The 20,623-nt window shown below is 39.2% G+C and overlaps 1 protein-coding gene and 1 long non-coding RNA gene across 2 annotated transcripts in view; one reads left to right on the top strand and one right to left on the bottom strand.

Moving 5' to 3' along the window:
- The window catches only part of LOC142108835 (uncharacterized), a 58,407-nt gene extending 44,338 nt beyond the window's left edge, over positions 1–14,069 (top strand). Inside the window, exon 3 of the long non-coding RNA XR_012680232.1 lies at positions 13,994–14,069. This is a non-coding gene — a long non-coding RNA (uncharacterized LOC142108835). The remainder of the gene's footprint in view (positions 1–13,993) is intronic.
- SUSD6 (sushi domain containing 6) overlaps positions 2,067–20,623 on the bottom strand; it is a 33,336-nt gene continuing 14,779 nt past the window's right edge. Inside the window, exons 2-6 of the mRNA XM_075192745.1 lie at positions 19,331–19,491; positions 8,010–8,207; positions 7,742–7,880; positions 5,868–6,292; positions 2,067–5,319 (exon numbers count right to left, since the gene is read on the bottom strand). Coding sequence (XP_075048846.1) covers positions 5,294–5,319; positions 5,868–6,292; positions 7,742–7,880; positions 8,010–8,207; positions 19,331–19,442 — 900 coding nt within the window. The 5' untranslated portion in view covers positions 19,443–19,491 and the 3' untranslated portion in view covers positions 2,067–5,293. The remainder of the gene's footprint in view (positions 5,320–5,867; positions 6,293–7,741; positions 7,881–8,009; positions 8,208–19,330; positions 19,492–20,623) is intronic.

Genomic DNA, 20,623 nt, shown 5'->3' with positions numbered 1-20,623 from the left:
AGCTGGACCCAGAATTAAATATGCTTCACTTTAAAGAACCAAACAGTGGCAGTAGCTGGTTTATTGCCTAGTGAATTGATAGGTTTCATCCACCAATAATCATGAGGATAATCAATTCACTAGACACTTACAAGCGACAGTGATGTTATTAAGTTCCTGTGAGTAAGCAACATTTACACTTTAAAGTTACCTTTAAAATATGTATTATTTTTTTTACCAATGCTACAATTATATACTCTCTATACATTAATTAATGGGGTCTTATGTTTTCTATGCCATGGACCAGCTTAGGCTTGGGGTCTACCTATCGATCCTTGGTAAAAGTAAAGGCCATACTTACCCCTCTAATTGTAAAGCACTAAGGAGTAAGCTGGTGCCATATAAACACATAATAATAAATAATAATACCTACACTGAAACAAGTTTTAGTGTTTCAGCCAAAAATTCTGCTGTCTTCCCAGCTTTGGTTTCTAGTTAAAGCTGTTGTTACAGGCTAGCCCAGGCTTAAAGCTGCACCACTACATACTGTAAATTGTTACTAATGTCCTCTCCCCCTAGCCAGAGGCCCATGGGCCACTCCACATATCTGATCTCCTCCCCCGCCCCAAGACAAAAAAAAAAAACCTTCAAACAGCTGAATGTTGCAGCTTCTGCTGCAGACAAGCACATTTGAAACATTTTCAGTAGGTGGTTAATTGTAAGCAGTAGGGGCAGTGCATGCTCTTTATCTGCATTACCATCACAAATTGTGTGTGAAGGGGTGAAAAGAACTTGCTGTGATAAAGACAAATATTACACATATGAATCAGACTACATGGTTGTATTTGCATTTTGAATAAAGTTAAAAAAAAAAAAGTTTTAAAAAAACATCCCAAAACAAACAAAAAACAGATACACATCAACCACTAGGTAAATAAAATAAAAAAGTGAGTTTCTATAATGTAGGATGTTATTGAGTTGTTTTCTTAAGACAGGAAGCCACTTCTCATAATAATAATAGTCTGAACTGAATTTACAGTAGTCAACATAAAAGACAAATCAGCTTAAAAATTAATCTCTGCTCATTAAATTGATAGTTATTGTCAAGAGTGCCAACCAGGTTCAGATTTTTTTTTTTTTAAAGGAATTGTACACACACTAGCTGTAGAAAGCACTTGCCTGCTAATAGCAAATAAAACAAATTAGAATGGAAATAACAGGTGTACAGTAAACATGTACTCCATACACTGTAAGCACTTGTGACACAGCATCAGGGCAAGTGCTTCTGGTGGAGGGAAGACTCGTGCCTCCCGTTCCCCCAAATCTCACTAGACGGGCTGTGACAAAAAAAACCCCCACAAAAACACTTTATAAAACAATCCATTAGAGTCAACGGTGGCCCTTGTACAGTGTACCAATGGTATTTCCGCCGCTACCGATACCCTAGGGCAGATGGGCATCCCTATTGCTTTGGGTCCCCTGGCAGTTACACCATCAGACCCTGTCTCTTGACTCTGCTGCAGACTATGTATTTATTGTCACTAATTAACTTAGTGTTGTCTAGGCTTAGTTCATCCACAAATCACAATGTGGGCGAGATATTGATGCTTTGCAAGTATCTTGTACCAACAAAGTAGACTTCTATAAACAGTGATTTCAAAGCAAAAACAGATAAAAACATTAAGTTTTCATTTTAGTTTTGAAGCATTTAAAAAGAGAAATCACCTACATTTACAAATATGTAATTGTGTCTATAAATATACGTTACGTGTATGCAGGAGATCGCTGGTAGTCCTTACAGGCAAACCCGTTCATTCTTTTGATTTCAAAAGACTTCTCATGCAAGTCCAAAGAGCAAAAGCAGACATAAAATTTATCCCACTGTATGTGAACACATAGACAAATCTCCCATTTGCAAATAAATTGGCACATTTAGCAGCTGAAGAAACCAATCACGTGATTTTTTTTTTCTTTACAATCCAAGTTGAAATTTTCATGATAGTTTTAAAAATAAAAATAAAAAAATAAGTTGTATAAAAAGGATGAGACAAATTTTGTATCAAGTTTAACAATGAAATGTTACAAAATTGAACTTTAAAAAGAAACTTTTTTTTTTTATTATTTAGAAATGCAGTTATATACATAGAACAATTAAAATTAAATTACTTTGTACAAATATTAAAATATTATCTTCAGCCCCACAGCAATGTCCAGGGTGACAGTCAAAGCAGAGGGAATAAAGCTGTGATTTATTTATAATGTATCATTCTCGCACCAGAGGGGTTAACAAGCCCTGAACACCTGCATGCAGTGCCCCATACCATACCACATTCGGTGACCACAATACTGCTTGGAACACCTGGAAGACAATACAGATTACCATTGTGGTGGTTATCTATTGCCATCTCGCATGCAATGTCCAGGGCAGTAACCATATTCAAACGCTCTAGCTAGTGGGTATAAATTAAAATCACCTGATATACGTTAGAGGGCAGTATTTACCACCCCTATAGAAAAACCCCAAAAACTATAGAAAAAAGGTTAAGACCCCACAATTTAAAGCAAAGCCTTGGTTATAGTTGCAGAGGAGTCTGTAGAAAGGTATTTACAAGTAGGTGAATGACCGCACATCACACAGCCTCACACATATAATGCTACTGAAAATATTGCACATCTGATTGTGGGAAAGAGGTCTAGAGACAGGTGACCAAACAACTGCATAAAAGGAAAGTCAATGTGGCACAATGAAAATCAACACTTATCCTAGACATCTCATCGACAAACAGTAGAGGCAGCCTATAAAATCACCAGGTACCAGTGACATCACTAAGGCATGAGGTATATTGCCAATAGTTCTTAGCGAATGGATTCACATGAATACTGGTTCAACTTACAAACTGGCTGACTCCACTGTGTGTAGATGACATGTTCATGTTAATTAGAGCATCTTGTTGGGGAAATGATATATTTTGTCATAAACAATAAAACATGTCACTGTTACACAACTGGATACTGGTCTGCACTGCAACAGTGTTGTTTCTGAATTGTAAACTTTTAATTTTACATTGGTGACACAAAAGAAAAGAAAAGAAAAAAAAAAAAGGCCCCAAAAGCATACAAACTGACGCAAAAACATGTACACACTTGCATATATATACACACACACACACACTCACAAGTATACACTCCTACACAAGCAGACTAGTGTAGGAGGTGTGCATGTGACATTCGTCTGATGTAGTAAATGGTATAATACACACTCACACTAGCAAGAATCCAACCTCCCTTCTTCGTTCCTGTTTTATGCAACTCCCTTTCCTCTCAATTCCTGCATCTCACGGAAAATTTCTTGTTCGCTCAATGAACATGACAAAGATAGTATTTAGGGCTAGGCTTCCTGTATGTTCGTAACCCAGTTTTTGCCCCCACACACACACATACCCATTTTCTGCTCTATTGCTTCCCACCCAACATAATCCTCATTTCCACCTGTCCTGTATAACACATTGGGCTAGATTTACTAAGCTGCGGGTTTGAAAAAGTGGGGATGTTGCCTATAGCAACCAATCAGATTCTAGCTGTCATTTTGTAGAAAGTACTTAATAAATGACAGCTAGAATCTGATTGGTTGCTATAGGCAACATCCCCACTTTTTCAAACCCGCAGCTTAGTAAATCTAGCCGATTGTCTCCTTAGTCAACGACGGCATACAACATGGCTACAACGTAGAAGCAGGATTGCCAGTTACAATCCTCAAAAAGGTATGTTACAATTAAAGAACATCTGCCTGCACAGTTTCCAGGGGGTAAATGCATTAAGCTGCAAGTTTCCAGCGGGTTTAAAAAGTGGAGATGTTTCCTATAGCAACCAATCAGATTCAACTATCATTTTATAGCTTGTACTAAATAAATGATAACTAGATCTACATCTCCACTTTTTAAACCAGCCAGAAACTCGCAGCAAGATACATTTACCTCCAGGTCTTCAAAATTGAAATTGTACATGTGTGACATATATCCATCACATAAATCTTGATGGACAGCACTTTGCCAGTGATAACACTCCATAGACAGTAATAGTGAATGACTGTAAATATAGATTTGATGCTACAGAGTATTGAAGAAAAAAAATAGTCAAAACTATGAAAAGGTTTCTAATTTAACACTGCAGTGTTCAAATGTACTTAATTGCATCTAGTTATATAAAGTAAGGATGCACAGAATACAGGATTGGTCAGAATGCTGGGCAACTATACCGAAGTCAGTTCCTTTTGATTCAAGGTAGATAGTTAGCACTTCCTGGATCTAGCATTAAAGACATGATTTTTTTTTATTTAGTCCACACCCACATAATCTAAATAAAAAGCCGGGTTCTAATTTGGCTTCAATAGTTGGTAGAATTACTTGTAAAAATTAATTTAAAAAAAATAATAATAATAATAATCAGTATCCGGATGAATCCTAGAACGTGTATTTGGTGCATCCCTAAATAAAAAAGTGTCACAGTTTCAAAGATACTTCCCCTTTAAATTTATATCAAAACATTTCATAGCAAGACCTACTAAGAGAAACTGTAAATTTTAAGAACAGCCCAAACTACTTGCCCAGGCTACCCAAGAGCGGTGGAGGAACTCACTGGGGTGGATGTGTCACACCACACAAATCCAAAACATAGTTACTATGCTACACACAGCCTCATCTCAAACTTTCAGCCCAATGATGATTCATGTTTTTCTAAATGACACCAAACATAATGAACTGCAGAAAGAGCCGTCAGCCTGATCATTAAGGTGTCGGCAGAATCCTCCTCTTGTGTGCTGTAAAGCCAGGGAATATTGCACTGGATTCCATCATTGTCGCCAACTGGATCAGATAACTTAGTCTGGGGCCAGCCTGGGATGAAAGTCCTCTCTTGGGGACCATATATATTTCTGCACATAGCAGTGTATGCCTTATGGAAGCCAAGGGTCGTCTGTGCAAATGCTAAATTCACTGGGAAGGCCAGGAGGCATCAATATATTTAGTAAGGGTAAGTGCCAGGCAAATGAAGATCCATCCCCCATCACAGGGGGTATTCTTATATATAGCCTATAATATAACACATACATATTAAATATAGTTGTACACCTCTGCAAGTAAGGCTCAGACCATCTGTGCAGATAGGGAACAGAGCGCCTGTGCTCAATGGGCTGTTGGGTTGAGGTTAGGTGGGGGATGGGCACAATTTGTCAGCTCCAGAGCTCCTGTTAATACAGGAAGTGCAGATCAGGAAGATTGTGGAGATTCTGCAGGGTTGAGTGAGGAGTTACAAAAGTTCAAGCTTCTTTCAGCAGTGGGATATCTGGGGAGAAAATGTATAAAGAAAAAATTCAGACAAGAAATGCAGCAAGCAAGTTGCACTGACGTGTGCAGAAGAGAAGGACTAGATAAAGTAAGGAATGCTCCACAATGATCACAGCGAGACAGAAAGAAGAGACACGCATACATCGCATAGACATTAGATGAAGCAGAGAATCAATCCCCAGCAGAGTGTACAGTATTATAAACACAGCCTGGCAGCACACACAATACACATTACAAAGAAAGCACCAATAATGCAAAGTAGCTGTCTGGAAAAATAAACCAGTGCCACTCAGAGGACACAAACACATGCCAACTGCTAATAAACAGCACACAAAGCCATACACAATGTTTTAGGACAACTGCCACACAGAGAAAAGGCATCACAATATAATGATCATTCATATGGGCTTATTCAATAGTATACGCAATGTGTACAAAATGCTATTTGCATCATGTTATTAAACAAGTCTTCTAGTGAAGAGAAAACAACATCTATTTGTTGGTATTAAACTATAACTGTGGATGTATGGGATGGTATCTACTCACCATCTGTGTACTCCTCGGATGACAGTGACAGAAGGCTCTGCACATCACTGCTTTCAGAATCCACTCCTTCCCTTCCCATCGTCCTGCTCTCTGCTCCAGACACCCACTGGGAGGAAGCCTGATGGACCAGCACAGTCTCTGAGCGCTGTGAGCTGCCAGCTGTGTATTGTGTAGTATGTGCCATAGTTTGGACAGTGATATGAGTAGTCCCCATAGATTGTCCTGGGATGTCTGAGCCGGACACCTCCTGCTGTAGGTCCTGCTCCTCTCCTGGCCCTTCAGACAACACAATCTGCACACGAGAACTGGCAGATGGAATACAGTTTCCTGCACTGCCATAAACTGCTTCCTCATAGGAAGGAAGGGCGACCTGCACTCCATCAACCATGATAGAAACCTGCTCCCCGGGCACACACGTTTCACGCCTGTAAGAGACAACATACCTCAGGAACTTCACTCACAGACAGATCATGTGGTCAGGAAATGATCATGAATAGTTTTGCTTTACTAATAAATGAAGCACCACTTAATAAGTATTTATAACATGCATTACCATTTCGTTAAACTAAAAAGTACTATAAACAGTGGAGGCAGCCATCTTGTGTGTCTTTAGGGACATCACTGAGCAGTGAGTGTCACATGTCTCAGTGATGTCACTAGTCCTAGTGAATCCTCAAGGTCCATTTCATGACTATTATAGACCTCTGCACCCCCTGCATTGCAGCATGGTTTGTCCAGGTGCAGATATGAACTCTTCACTTGGATTTGCTCCCAACTCCAAATGTGGCCCTATGTGCATATGGCTTGCATGGAAAGATAAGGCAGTCTAGTTTTAGATTTCTGAGTCAGTCGGTGACACATTTGTAAACTTTAGCATTTCCGTTATCATAAAATGGACTTTGCTATAAGTGCAATGAACACTATACTGCCCATTTTCATTGAGCTCACTTTGATTTTTATCATTTCTAAATTCTTGCTTTTGCAGACAGTTACCAATCTAAAACCACACTTCTCATCTTTGGATTTTTTTCTGTTTGAACATTAAACTTCCTTTTTGTGCCTATGTTATTGCCAAGTGTTATGCACTTCTGCACACTTCCCTTACAGCTGTCTACATAAACCAGCAAAAGTTGGAGATGAAAAATTGTAGTATTCATAGAGATCTAAAAGCAGCAGTGAAGTATTAAATGGGTTGGTCACTTTTGGGCAACCCCTTCTTAAATAAACCTTGCATGTATCTATATTAAATAAGTAACCCACCAATTACACAGCGCTAAGACACATAATCCGAATTGAGCGTGAAAGAGACCCCTAACAGTGCATGTTTCCCATATCTGCGTGCTGGTGCACAGGTGTATTCATTATTGATCGACACATTGTAACAGGTCCACAGGTGGTCCTAATTATTTCACTTATCACGTAAGGCGTTCTAAGCTTGGGAAACACTGTATACACCTCGGGGGGGAATTCAATTCCCCCCGAAGAACCGCCGGGCTAAAACTATTACTGGCTTTCTGTTTTACCCTGACTTTCTGCTCGTAGCTCCCTGAGCTGCGAGCAAAAAGTCGGCGTTAGAACTACCGTAAAAACAGTAATTACACGTAATAACGGTAATAGTTTTAGCACGGCTTTACTTCGGGGGGAATTGAATTCACCCCACAACTGTTTATCTCCAAATTAGCAATTTAAGTTTTTCTGGTTTTGCAAAAACCATTAATCAACCTGGAACAAAAACCAGCTTTTACACCCCAAATTCTGCTGAAGCTTGCCTAGAATGAAAAGCAACCTGTTGTAACAGAGAAATGCTTTTTAATATGTACAATTATGAGTAAGTGGGAAGAATTCACAAAGTAAAAAAAGCCAATGAAACATACCTGCTGTGGTGAAAGGACTTGATTTTGGGCTGTAGTAGCACAAAGAGGACGATAAGCAGCAGTATTAAGGCCACAGAGCTAGCAGTTGAGGCAACGATGGATAGTGTTGGCACACCAATGCTAGTATTTTTGCTGGTTTCTGAAAACAAAAAATTAAAGAATTAGAACTGCACTCTAAAACACTGCATTGGATGGGGTAATGTTTGCACTAGGGCGCCAAATACTGGCAGTCGTCAGGTCTATATGCATAGGTTTAATCAGCACTCACCTTGGCTAAGTCTGCAGCTAATGCCCATAGGTGGGTTCCAAGCTCTATTCTTGCAGGTTAGGAATTTGTAGTCCCCCTTCAACATGTATCCCTCTGCACAGAAGTACTCTATGACACTGCCAGAGGTGAAAGGCTTTTCACAATGTGGAGGGTGACACATGAATCCACCATTCTCTGGTTCCGGGGGAGGAGGACACACTAAGTGATAGAGAAAAAACATTAATAATACATTGAAACGCAGAAGATTGGATATTATTACAAATGCAAATGTCTACTACACTATACATTCAGCAATATTAATTCACCTTGTTTGACTTGGAGTTTTTGGGAGTCAAAAATTATATAGAATTTCATTAGAAAAAAAGAAAAGCTATGGATTTCCTGCCATGGGTGCTTAGAGATCCATCATTGAAAGTTCAAACAATTTTCCACAGCAAGTATAACTTGTACCCCTGGCCATGCCCCTCTTTCCTGTTGATGTGTCATTTTTTGTGGTATGGTGTATTTGTCTACATGAATAAACTCTACACTTGTCCTTAAACATGTAGTAACACATTTTGCCATTTCTAGCTGTGCATAATAAATTGTATTTGATCATAATCTGCATCAGAAAGCATGTTGAGATACATGCACTGAACTGTTGAGAGGTCTGGTATACGTCAGCGATGAGAAAACTATCACTCCAGTCCAGCTTGAACAACAATTATGGGAGGGAACCCTGAGCAACAGCTGGAGGTACGACAGATATCCTTCCTTAATATAAACAATATACTATCACAAAAGTAGGAACACTGGTATAGGGTGAAATGATGAAAAGTATATACTTATTACAGCTGTGACTGTGAAATCACAGGATACAAGATCATCTCCTAGAGCAGGCCTGTCCAACCTGCGGCCCTCCAGATGTTGTGAAACTACAAGTTCCAGTATGCTTTGCCAGTAGACAACCAGTTGATAGCTGGAAGGGCATGCTGGGACTTGTAGTTTCACAACATCTGGAGGGCCACAGGTTGGACAGGCCTGTCCTAGAGGCTGCATAGATGAGGAATTGTATGGTAAAAAAAAAAAGCTTTGAGCAAGTCAAGGCAGGAAGACTTCCACAAATCTCTCTCGTCTCAAAGCAGATGGTCTGTTCCCTCAGGACTCCATATTTAGAGTAACTGTCCACGTGGCTTGAACAGCTGAAAACATACAGTGATCTCTACTAGAGGCTGCACAGAGTCACAGCTTCTGAGGAGGACATTTATGTGGTTCCAGCAGCTGAGGCAGAACATCAATAACGGCAGGAAACCACACACACACACACACACACACACACACACACACACACACACACACACACACACACACAAACCAGCCGAGGGGGCAGGGAGCGACAGGCTAACAAGCTAGAAGAACAGTCATATCTAACAGACATGAAGAAAGAGGAGGGGGAACATGAGTCATACAAATCACAAAAATGTACTTTCATTGCCACACAAAATATCCCAAACAAAAGTGTCTGTGTGTGGGAGACCCAGCCAAATTCTTGTGGTGAAAGTGATCTTATTGCAAAGGGCTCATCATCGAATGATGTACAGTGGAACCTTCATTATTCGCCATGTACAATTTTATGGGCTAGAAATGAATAATGACAATTCCTGTTTTTGTTAAAATGTTGACACATAAATTTCCCCAAGATTTCATTATTTAGCTTTAATATTCCCAATATTAAAGCTAAACATTGACTCCACATTGAAGAGATTCAGTGCCTGTACTGAATAACTGAATGTATTAAGACATATATTGCATCAGTGTTCTGTAAAGAGCAGAATTTCATAACAATGACTATACATTTCCCTGACTAATTTCATTAGGTAGAAATTGCTTCCTCTATCTGGCTGTACTACACATTCTGCTAGGTGACTATGTAGGTGAAATGATGGGCAGGCCTAGCCAACCAGTGGCTCTCCAAGTGTTGTGAAACTGCAAGTCCCAGCATGCCATGCCAGGTTTCAGGCAGCTATCTACTGGTAACGCATGCAGGGGCTTGTAGTTTCACAATACCTGGAGAGCCACAGGTTGACCAGGCCTGTGCTAGGAGAATCAGAGGGCTGCCAAACAGACTTAAGAAGGCAATAGAAGGGAAGGTGAATATCTATCTGCCCCCGAGAGGGTAAGAGAGAGACTATATGCCAGTGCCTAGCCCAGCAGTAATCCTGTTTACATTATCAATGCTGGACAAGTGAGCTAATGTCCACACACACTTTTAGTAGCATAGTAGAATTCCTTTAGTTGCAGTGAGTGGGTACACTTTTATGCAGTGTTAGAACCTACATTACTTTTCACTCATTAACCTGTGTCTTACACTTATGCTGCATTCCAAAGTACATGTTATATTTTCCTGTGTTTAGGCTCCTGAGACTACATTACTCTATACTTTGTTCACACTATGTGAGAGTCGACTGGAATGGCAAAAGCAGGAACTGGGTCACATGCAACCAAGTCCTCTGTTCAGCCCCAATTGTAAATGCCAGGAAGGGCAAACCTCTAAGAGGGGTATTAAATATATACACTGTAACTTACAAGTTTATATCCTATTACTATCCTGAATACCACTATGATGCCCGCTGCTATGCTATAGCCTGTTTGAAGCCAGGAATAATCCTGCAACAAGATTATTATACACTCTATTTCAATTAGTGTGTGTATCTTAAAAGGGACTAGATTTTGAAAATTTTACCCCCCTCTCATAAACACAAGTCAATTGCTCAAGAGTTAAAGTTTCCAACAACTTGCTAATCTTTATGCACTCTTAATTTTGTCTTATTGGTTTTGACACTTTATAGGTTTTTGTTTGTATTACTGGCTCTGGGCTGATCCGGACCATCCTGGATTTTTGCCCCATTAAATTATTATAATATTGAATATGGATACGTTGTATACAATGCCCCTCACCATTTCATTATTGTCTTTCCAAACTGGTCACCAACAGATATACTTATTGTTAGGTTATTACTCTTTAAAAGTAGCTGATATATATTTAGAAAATGGGTACATGCCTGCGTCATACTACAGCACACGGAGCTTCACATGTGACCATCAAAGAATATGCAGCTACAGTGTGTCATTTGCTGGACAGTTACCAAGTAGTCGTTTCCCACTCTGCAACAGATTTGTGTGGGAGGTGAACAGTTTTACTCCTATATTCACAAACCTAAAAACAGCAGTTTCTCTACATCAGAGATATTTATTTCCGGCACCTCTATAAGGAGCTGTGCGGCCCTAAAATATTTGCAACATTCTTTATTATGCAACATTAAGGTTCTGCATGGAATATTTTTGACTTACTCTGTACATGGCCTTAAGACACACAGGTTTCTGTTTTGTTTGTTTTTTTAACGTACACATTTTTTTCGTTTTATTATAAAAAGACATCTAAGAACAGTTTTCTTTAAAATCAATATATTATAGGGCACACTGTTTCCCCCCCCCCCCTACTTCTCCATGTCAGGTCTTCAAAATCAAGAGTAATGTTTCATTTACAAAAGTGTGAAGCAGTGATTGCCAAATCTAAAAATAGGTGTTTTATTTTGTGTATTTATTTCTTTAACATTACAAAAGTAAAATAAAAACACACGGGGATGGTGGTGGTGGGGGCTGGATATCCCTGGGATCCAGCAAAGGAAGAGATACAGAAAGGGGCCCTGAGAAGAGAGGGTCCCCAGGGTAGAATAAATTTAGTGCCAATGACTTCCACCACAATCGGCAGATCAGCTTAAGCTGGGTACACGTTACAGGTTTTCCAGTCGATTATCGGGCCAATCACACGATAAACGAACGTTGGATCAGATTTCGCATTAGTTTGTGCGCTCTAATGATGAACTATTATCATTCTAAAGCACAATGTAGGGTTTAATTTAATTTTTGAACCAGATTAAAAATCTTGTTCAACGATGAAACAATGTCGTTCCAATCCTGCAGTGTGCGTGCACTCAGCACCGGCAGCGTCCACCGATTTCTATGGAGTGTGCAGAGTCCTGGATCTTTTCAGCCGATGGCTATGACAGATGAAGAGAACACATCTGAAGGAATATATTGTAAAACAACTAAATACCCAGCCTGAATACAGCTGAACTAGAGTGGAAAAACAGCAGATGAAGGTCCTGAGCTTATCTGCTATTTGAATAGGCTCTCTCAAAATCTTTTTTTCCCCCAGAAACCAAAGTGTGGGCTATATATTTTACACATATTATATATCAAGTTTTACAGACAAGATAATAAATACTATGGGCCCAATTCCTTAAGGAAAAAAAAAAAAGTGTAATAGTACCTTGGCAAACCATGGTGCATCGGAGGGGAAGGTAAATTTAAAATGTGGGGACAGATTTTTAGTTGGGGTAGGGAATGTCATAGATCAACTTTAAATTTCAGTGTAAAAATAAAGCTATCGAGTATTTGTGTGCTACATGAAAAAGCAGTCAGAATTTTCCTTAAGTGTAAAAAGGAAAACTAATTTGCACCCCTTGCATTGTAACATGGTTTGTCCATGAGCAAATTCACTTCTTTTTCTGCTTTACTTTCCTTAATGAAGCAGGACCTATAGCTCAAGGCTGCACCACTATACTGGGGCCCATAGGTGCAAAGACGTCAAGGCCATGAGCTGTCTGGGATACTGATAGAAGCGGTGTTGCAGTAACCTTATTCCATTATGAACAATACATACACACTATGTGCTATCTTGCAATGTACTACTTATGTGTGAGGTCACATCATAAATAAAGATCCATTTGACATTGGTACACAGATAGGTCTTATTAGGCCCCACATATTAGAGGTTGTTTTTCCCCTCATTCTTGTTTTGATAATTATTTAAGGTCAGCAGCGGTGATGTATTCTTGGAGTCACATGTGGCTAGGTAAGATCATGAGACAGGAAGACAATAACTGACAGAAACCACACTTAGAGAAGTAGAAAGGTGTTGGTGGAACAATAGGCTAGAACAGAATAGGCAAGGTGATTGAAACATTGCTTCTAGTTATTTTTAGAGTCTTCAGTACAAAAAGGAAAAAAACAAAACATTACAAGCATGAAGATAAAACTGCTATAGAAGAGGGATTTTTACCTATATGTCATGCCAACAATTTGTTTAAAAAAATCAGAAACAATTAGTTATTTAAATTAAGTGTTCTTCCAAATGCCATTGGCATTCAATGCTAATGAAAGCTGGAAACAGACTTTTTCTTGCTAAAACACCAGTAAATCATGTTGGCCTTTCAAATGCAAATTAATACAAAGCAGAGTGCTCTTTTATAGGAGTGGTTTCCTGGAATTGGAATGCAACTGAACAAAATGATCCACACATACATAATCTTCACCAATAGTTATGTGAAGCAGCATTTCTGAAAACTTAGTTCCCAAGCAACTAGTGACATCACAGAAGTACAAAATGGCTGCCTCAACGATGTGCAGGCAAAAGGTACACTTCGACCAATCACAGCTACTTCAAACAAAGCAGTAGTCACTTTAGACATTTTACATATATTGAATATAGATCGAAAAGAGGGAAGGGAAAATTATGGGACTAAAAAAAAAAAAATGGGACAATATGGAGATAAGCTGATGGAGATGTAAATTTAAGAACAAGAACACAATAGTAATTTACAACAAAAGCTGTCTTTTTACACAATATACTAGCTAAATACTTATTTAATATTTAAAAAAAAATGTGGTTTGATATGCGGAAGATAGATCAACTTTGACACTTTCAGGTTTGACAGCCATGTTTGGTGAAGAACAGAATTAATACTAATGTTTAGCTCCACTAAAGCTCTCGGCTATTATTTGGTCACAAATGTGGAAAAGACAGCGACCAAGACTTGATGCATAACCAGACACTGGTGCATTCTCTAAGCTCAACTAAATCTGAGACATCTTACTGTACATTGAATGCTCTCTTGCTTTGACTATCTTGACGATGATTTTCAGACTCACTTGTTTTACAGGGAATGGTCTGTGACATGCGACTTTCAGGGCAAGAAAAGGAGAAGGCAGAGACAGCATAGCAAGAAATAGACAGGATGTTACATTACAATTAAAATAAATAAAATGTGTATCCAATGTTGCTTATGTCTATTTACAAACACATTCTGCACCAACATCTCAGTCCAAACAGATTGTGCTACTTTATTTGGAAATCTAAATTGCATTCTTAATCTGTCCAAATGTTTCTGTCTGGAGAATAATGCGGATGTGTATATATCTGCAGTAACTGGAAAACACTGTAGCATTATTTTAAACTACAGCAACTGGATTTAGCCTGAGGATCTTCACACTACGCTCTTTATCAGAAGAATGGTTGTAAAATATATCCATCTTAACACTACTGACAACAGAGGTGGAGCTAGTGAGCTGTGGACCCTGGTGCAGGGAAATGGAAAGAAGGGAACTAGATCCCCGTGCAGCACGCCCCATTATCTCCATGGATTCCGGCGCACGGCATCTGCTGCACCAATGGTAGTTTTGCCACTGACTGAGTAGTAGTATTGCCTGTGTATATTAAACTACAGTGCTTACCACACCAGGTATACTCTTCACAAAGAAATGCAAGAACATGTATTACCTCCACACTATGTCACCCTCACTATAAACACTAGTTTTTGCCTGTGTTGTATGTTGGCGCTGTAGTCATCACAAGGGAAGGATTTATTTTTAATGCTTCCTCACTGTCAATCACACTGCCAGTGGGAGGGTTGTGTTTTGGATATAAAAAAGTATTTCTGTGCTGCAAAAATGCATAAAGAAGTCTTAGAACTGACGTCTTACTGTATCATGATGACTGTGGCAGGGACTTTCCCACTGAGGAAACCACATCACATTGCTGACTGTTACTGTAAGCTTCCCAAACTGTTTGCTTTCTCAGTGATCCCTTGAGGATATGTAACTGGCAGAGCCCCCAGCCCCCCCTATCACTTCACACAAGAAAAGCATATCAGCAGTGTGAAAGTACATGGGTGTAATTGTTACAGAACAAAGGACTGAAACTCAACAATGAGAAACTAAAATGCTTACTTCACTGTAAAGTAATAAACTAAGGCATTTTAGATGCACTTTATTTATGTCCATGTGTTTAACTTTGTTTTGACAGTTGTCTCCACTTCTGTTCCCATCTAGCAATACTAAACAGAAAAAAAGATTTGTGTGGGTTCCTGAAAACAGACCAGCAGTTACTGAGTTTCCGCAGTGTGCATGAGGGTGTGTACAAACCAATGACTTTGGAAGGGAATGTGGGTTGTAAAACTAGAGGAACTTCATAAAGTTTTTAAAGGCACACAGTCAGTATATAAGTAAAGTGTCTGATTAGGTTATATTTATATTTATTTGTGGACTCTAACACCTGGTCTGTATGTTTCTCCCCCACTTGTTACCATAGTTGGACATATATACATATACCAGTCAGCCTCAACATTAAAACCACTGACAAGTGAAGTGAATCACAGGAATTATCTCATTACAATGATACCTGTCAAGGGGTGGAATATATTAGGTAGCAAGAGATGTCAGTTCTTATAGTTGATGTGTTGGAAGCAGGAGGAGAAATGGGCAAGTGCAAGGATCTGAGAGACTTTGATAAGGGCCAAATTGTAACGGCTAGAAGACTGAGTCAGACCATCTCCAAAACGGCAGGTCTTGTGGGGGTGTTTCCATTTCAGGCTTTCTGGGATCTCTATCCAATTAAACATCTCTGGGATGTGCTGGATAAACAGGTCCAAGCCATGGAGGCCCCACCTATCAACTTACAGAACTTAAAGGATCTGCTGCTAATGTCGTTTGGTTGTTTTCCCATAAGGCAGGCCCAGAGGAAGGCCTGCAGTGTTAGACGCACAAATCTTACTGTCTTGCTATGCTATAATCCACAAAATAAAAGTGCAGCCAATCCCAGATCAGCTGTACAAGAGATGGACAACATGTGGTAAGACACAGCTCTGCCTCACACAAAGAAAGAATGAGTGCTGTAAAACAGCGCATGGCTTTCACTGTCAATTAACTATAATAGACCCTGCTTCTGATCCCATTACAATGCTAATTAAATTGCCCCCAAATACAGAAGCTACTTGTGTCCCCTGAGACAGATGGCTGGGTCATTGCAATGCCTTGGGTCACAATAAGCATCAATCACATCCTTACACAACTGCTAAGGAGTCTACAATGTGGCCCTTGTGTAGTTCACATCCAGACAAGAACTTTGTAACACTAGTTCTATGACGCCAGTCACCACAGCATCTATGGACATGAAATACACTCTCTGTCAAATGAAGATGGAAAATGACCATACAGGAAATCATACAAGTATGACCCTACCACTGGCAATTAAAAGCTCTAGAAATTAAACTGAAAAATGGATAGTGATTCAGCTGACAAAATGAATACCTCCACTGTAAGTGATAGGTCTACTTTCATAAAGTGAGAGAATAGAATACATGGGTACCATTAATATTCTAGTAATATTATTTAGATAATGGTGCAATTATCAAAAATATAAAATGGTCTTGACCACATTCCAATTTCCGCTAATATAGCAATGTGAGAATCTGGGGTCATACAGTAGACTGAAAGCCACTGGACCATAACTTATATCTCACAGTTACTATCATTTCAGACCTCAATTAACCAAAATGTAACAGCACTACCATCAGCCCACTATACTAGGCCATCCAACCTAAACTGAACAGTAAAGAACCCCTTACTTATTAAGCCTCTACATGTTAGAGTTTACAGCAAATGTCATATACTACACAAGATACAGTGATTGAGTCACATAAATCATGCATGTTACATTTGTGTCCATGCACACACAGGGACACACGTACGTTTTTGAGGTCATATTTAAATAAGAAACATTGAAGTCCCAAACGTCAAAAGGAATGATTGAAAAGGGACAAGCTAAATAGTTTGTCTCTTGTTAAATAGTTCACTTGTTTTTGTTTTCAATTTTTAATAATATGTAGGTTTGGCTTTAAAATAATCACCAATGAAATAAACATGTACCTAAATATGTAAATACAAAATGATAATAAAGTGATATATGATACAGCACATTGGTTAGCATAGCACCGTTGCCTCACAGGGTCATGAGTTCGATTCCCTACCAGGGCCCTATCCGTGTAGAATTTGTATGTTCTGCCTGGGTTTGCATGGGTTTCCTCCCACAGTCCAAAAACATACTGGTAGGTTGACTGCTGACTAAAATATGGAATTTAGACTGTAATCTTAGTAATCTGGTGGCGCTATACAACCAATAGTAACAATATTAAAGATTGACACTGAAGATTTAGTTGTTATGATGGTAGGTCACTGCTCTAGGCAAAAATGGAAAGAGAGAAAAAAAACAAAAAAAAAACACTCCCAAGACATACTTGAGCAAAATAGAGGGATAACTGGTTTAACCTGTCACGTACATATCAATAACACACCTTCCATGCACTCTAACCTCAAAAATCTTCCTTGCTTAATTGTACCTAGTATGTCTAGCACATATGGTAGATGTAGTTTTTCACAGCAGATCTGTACAAGCTATAAGTAAACTTATGAATTGTATAGGTCTCCCTATGCCAATTCTCTGACTTTTTGTTTTGACCTGGTGACAACTATACCTGATCCTGCTCATTGCTGCCAGGCCACCAACCAAGATGTGGTGTTGTGAGAGAATTTATACACAAGAATAACGGAGATGTTCATATGTGGGGGTATTTTACTACTAAACTCCCCTCTAGCAAGATGATCAGGAGATCCACCTGACAACAGGCAGCAGATTGTCCTGCTGCCGATGCCAAGAGAAATGTGAAATGCCACTCTTCTTCTGGTACTTTGTGGCTTCTTATTTGTCCAGAGCACCGATTGGTCCGAGCTATATACAGATTACAATCAATCTAAAATTCAAAATTCTCCTGCCACGAAAATTAGCTGTTAAGACAATGTGAATAACTGCTGGCCAACAGGGGTCAGAGGCAATGGACAACTGCCCTGACATTGGGGAAGGGGGGGAGCGGCAAGGGTGATTTACTAGTAACATACTTCTTTGGGTCATCTCCATTTTTACAGGATTGGGAGGAGATGAAGGAATTGATAGGACAAAAACTATGGCTGTTACTCTTTCAATTAGAGAAATACAAGAATGAAAATAGGGTCTGTGTGCTTTTTAAAGCAAATGAAAGGCTATGGAGAGAGGAAGTTACACAATACCATAATATGCACTGGAAAAAACATTAAGTTACACTCCACCACTTTGTACTGCAAACAATCTTTTCGTTAAAGGAGTGTCAGTAGAATATACATAAACATGCACATTCTATTCTGCGGTAAAACTCTGAAGTGAGGAGGGCGTGAAGTACTTGGGAAAATTTTTTTTTTTATATATTTTTCTTACTAAAACAGTTTAGAGGACAAACTAAGTCACGACCTCACACTGCCCTAGGCTACTTACTTCAATCTCTGTAGGTTCCTACAATCTCAGCACCTAAAATGAGACCATCGGCTGATCGGGATAGTGCTGCCAAGAACATTGGCACCAGGATTTGTAACCAGAACAAAAAAAAAAAACAAAAAAAAACCAACAACTTACAATGAAGTGTCCTAAGGGGTCACATTTACAACTTCCCAATAACACAGAAGTAGTATTTCTGAACAAAGCCCAGTGTCACAATTTAGGATGTACTCTTACAACCAAGCCAACCAGCAGCAGGTAAGACTTCATTACTTAATTCCAGTCCCATATACCTTATTTAATTTATATTACTTTACACAAAGTCAGGTCAGACAGCACTAACACAATTTTGTATCAGGACACTGACAAATCCAGACATTAGTCTTAATTGCTTAACAACTGGATTTGCATACTGTTTGGCCATTTATATAGGGTTTGAAACTGGACAATTTCAGTTGTTTTGCAGTTGGGCTGAAGATTACATGATGCCATATCAACTGATAGCCAATGAACACACAGAGAGCAAGGTCATCACTTTTTCAAAATTGCTCTGTCCTCCTCAGACTCACTAGGATTCCTAGTTGTCTTGAGCAGCCAAAGGGAATGAGGTTTAGTTAATTTCCTGACAGAGTGTGTGGTCTGCACTATACCAAGGAATTCAATGATCGAGCACAAAGCGGACAAATAATGGTAAAAATACAAACCTAAAACTACGTCTCCAGTAAAGAGCGTGTGTTTTAGATTTCTATTTTTCAGGGGCCGATGGAAAAACTGGTAAAGTTTGGATGGAAACACACTCGTCATATGTAATTGCTGCACTGATGTGGGCAACACTGGAGTCCAGCAAGGATATCCTTACCTGAGCTAAAGGTATATGGCAGAAAGCATAGCAGCAGCACTAATAATCCGCTTCTCCTGGAGCACCAGACGTCACACCACAGGCTTCTCCCTGCTGATATTCTATGGCACATCTTCCTGGTCCTGGATTAATGGAAGTTGAGGAACAGGTATGCAGCTGGTCTGGAGAAGAGAAATTACACATCACGACAAAGACAAAGAAAGTGGGTTGCTTAATATATAACTAGCAAAAAGGTGCTGCCGATGGTTATGTAGTACCATTACAAATTAGTGCAATACTTCCCTTTGCACCAGATTTATGGATTAGCAATGAAGAACAAAAGAAAAAATAAATAACGTAAACCCTGCAGTATGGAAAGTAATAAAAGATATAGTTTCATAATTTTCAAAGTAAATACAGAGGTGTAGCTGAAAACTCCTGGTGCAAAATACAACCTGGGCTGCCTTCATGTCTAACTTGAACATTCACTATACATGTACATTGTCTGCAGAGCTACCTGCTGTAAAGGGGCTCCAAAATGATCAAGTCTCCAATAACTGCTACATAGGAAGGGCTGGTGCTTTCAAGGTTATGAGAAAACAGAAAGAATTTAGTACTGAGCCCATACAGATGAACCCCAAAATTAGCCTTCAGCCATCTGATGGCTGTTCAGCTGCAGAGCATGCTGGGAGTTGTATTTCCACAGCTGCAAAACACTTTTCAAACCTCTGACACAACCTGCATTGTAGCATGCTAATTGTGTTGTATCATGTGTATAGATGGACACCTAAAAATTTTGCAATTTCCCCTTCCCCATCGAGACAATAATTAAGATGTTGTATTTAACCTCTTTATCTAATGCTCCCCACATAACAGCAGTATTATCAGTGTGGTATTTTGTTTTGTGTGGTTCCATATTGTTTCACATGCCAGAGATTGATTTAATCATGACTGATGGCTGCTGCTGGAGTGTGTGTGCAGTCATACCCGATGTTTGGACAGGTTGGAAAAAGATCATGGTATTGAACCAGAGCATGGCAAGCATACGTTACCATATGTTGTTGTCCTCTGTTATCAGTCACTTAGGATCCAAAAGCCTAGCACTCATTAAGCCAAATCACAAATATTGTAGGACTTAAATAAATTGCTAGAAACTTTATATAAATACATAGAAATGTTTCCTATATAAAAACGCTTCCATTTCAGGCTTTGAAGATAGGCTTACCAAAAATATTTGTATCCTCACTATAAACAAACCTTTGTTAAAACTACCTCTGGTCAAACAAAGGCCCTACATTAGTGTCCATACATTCA

The sequence above is a fragment of the Mixophyes fleayi genome, chromosome 12, assembly GCF_038048845.1.
Source record: "Mixophyes fleayi isolate aMixFle1 chromosome 12, aMixFle1.hap1, whole genome shotgun sequence".
Taxonomy (NCBI): Eukaryota; Metazoa; Chordata; class Amphibia; order Anura; family Limnodynastidae; genus Mixophyes; species Mixophyes fleayi.
Note: the sequence above shows the minus strand (reverse complement) of the source record. Positions and strands in the feature narration are given on the sequence as shown.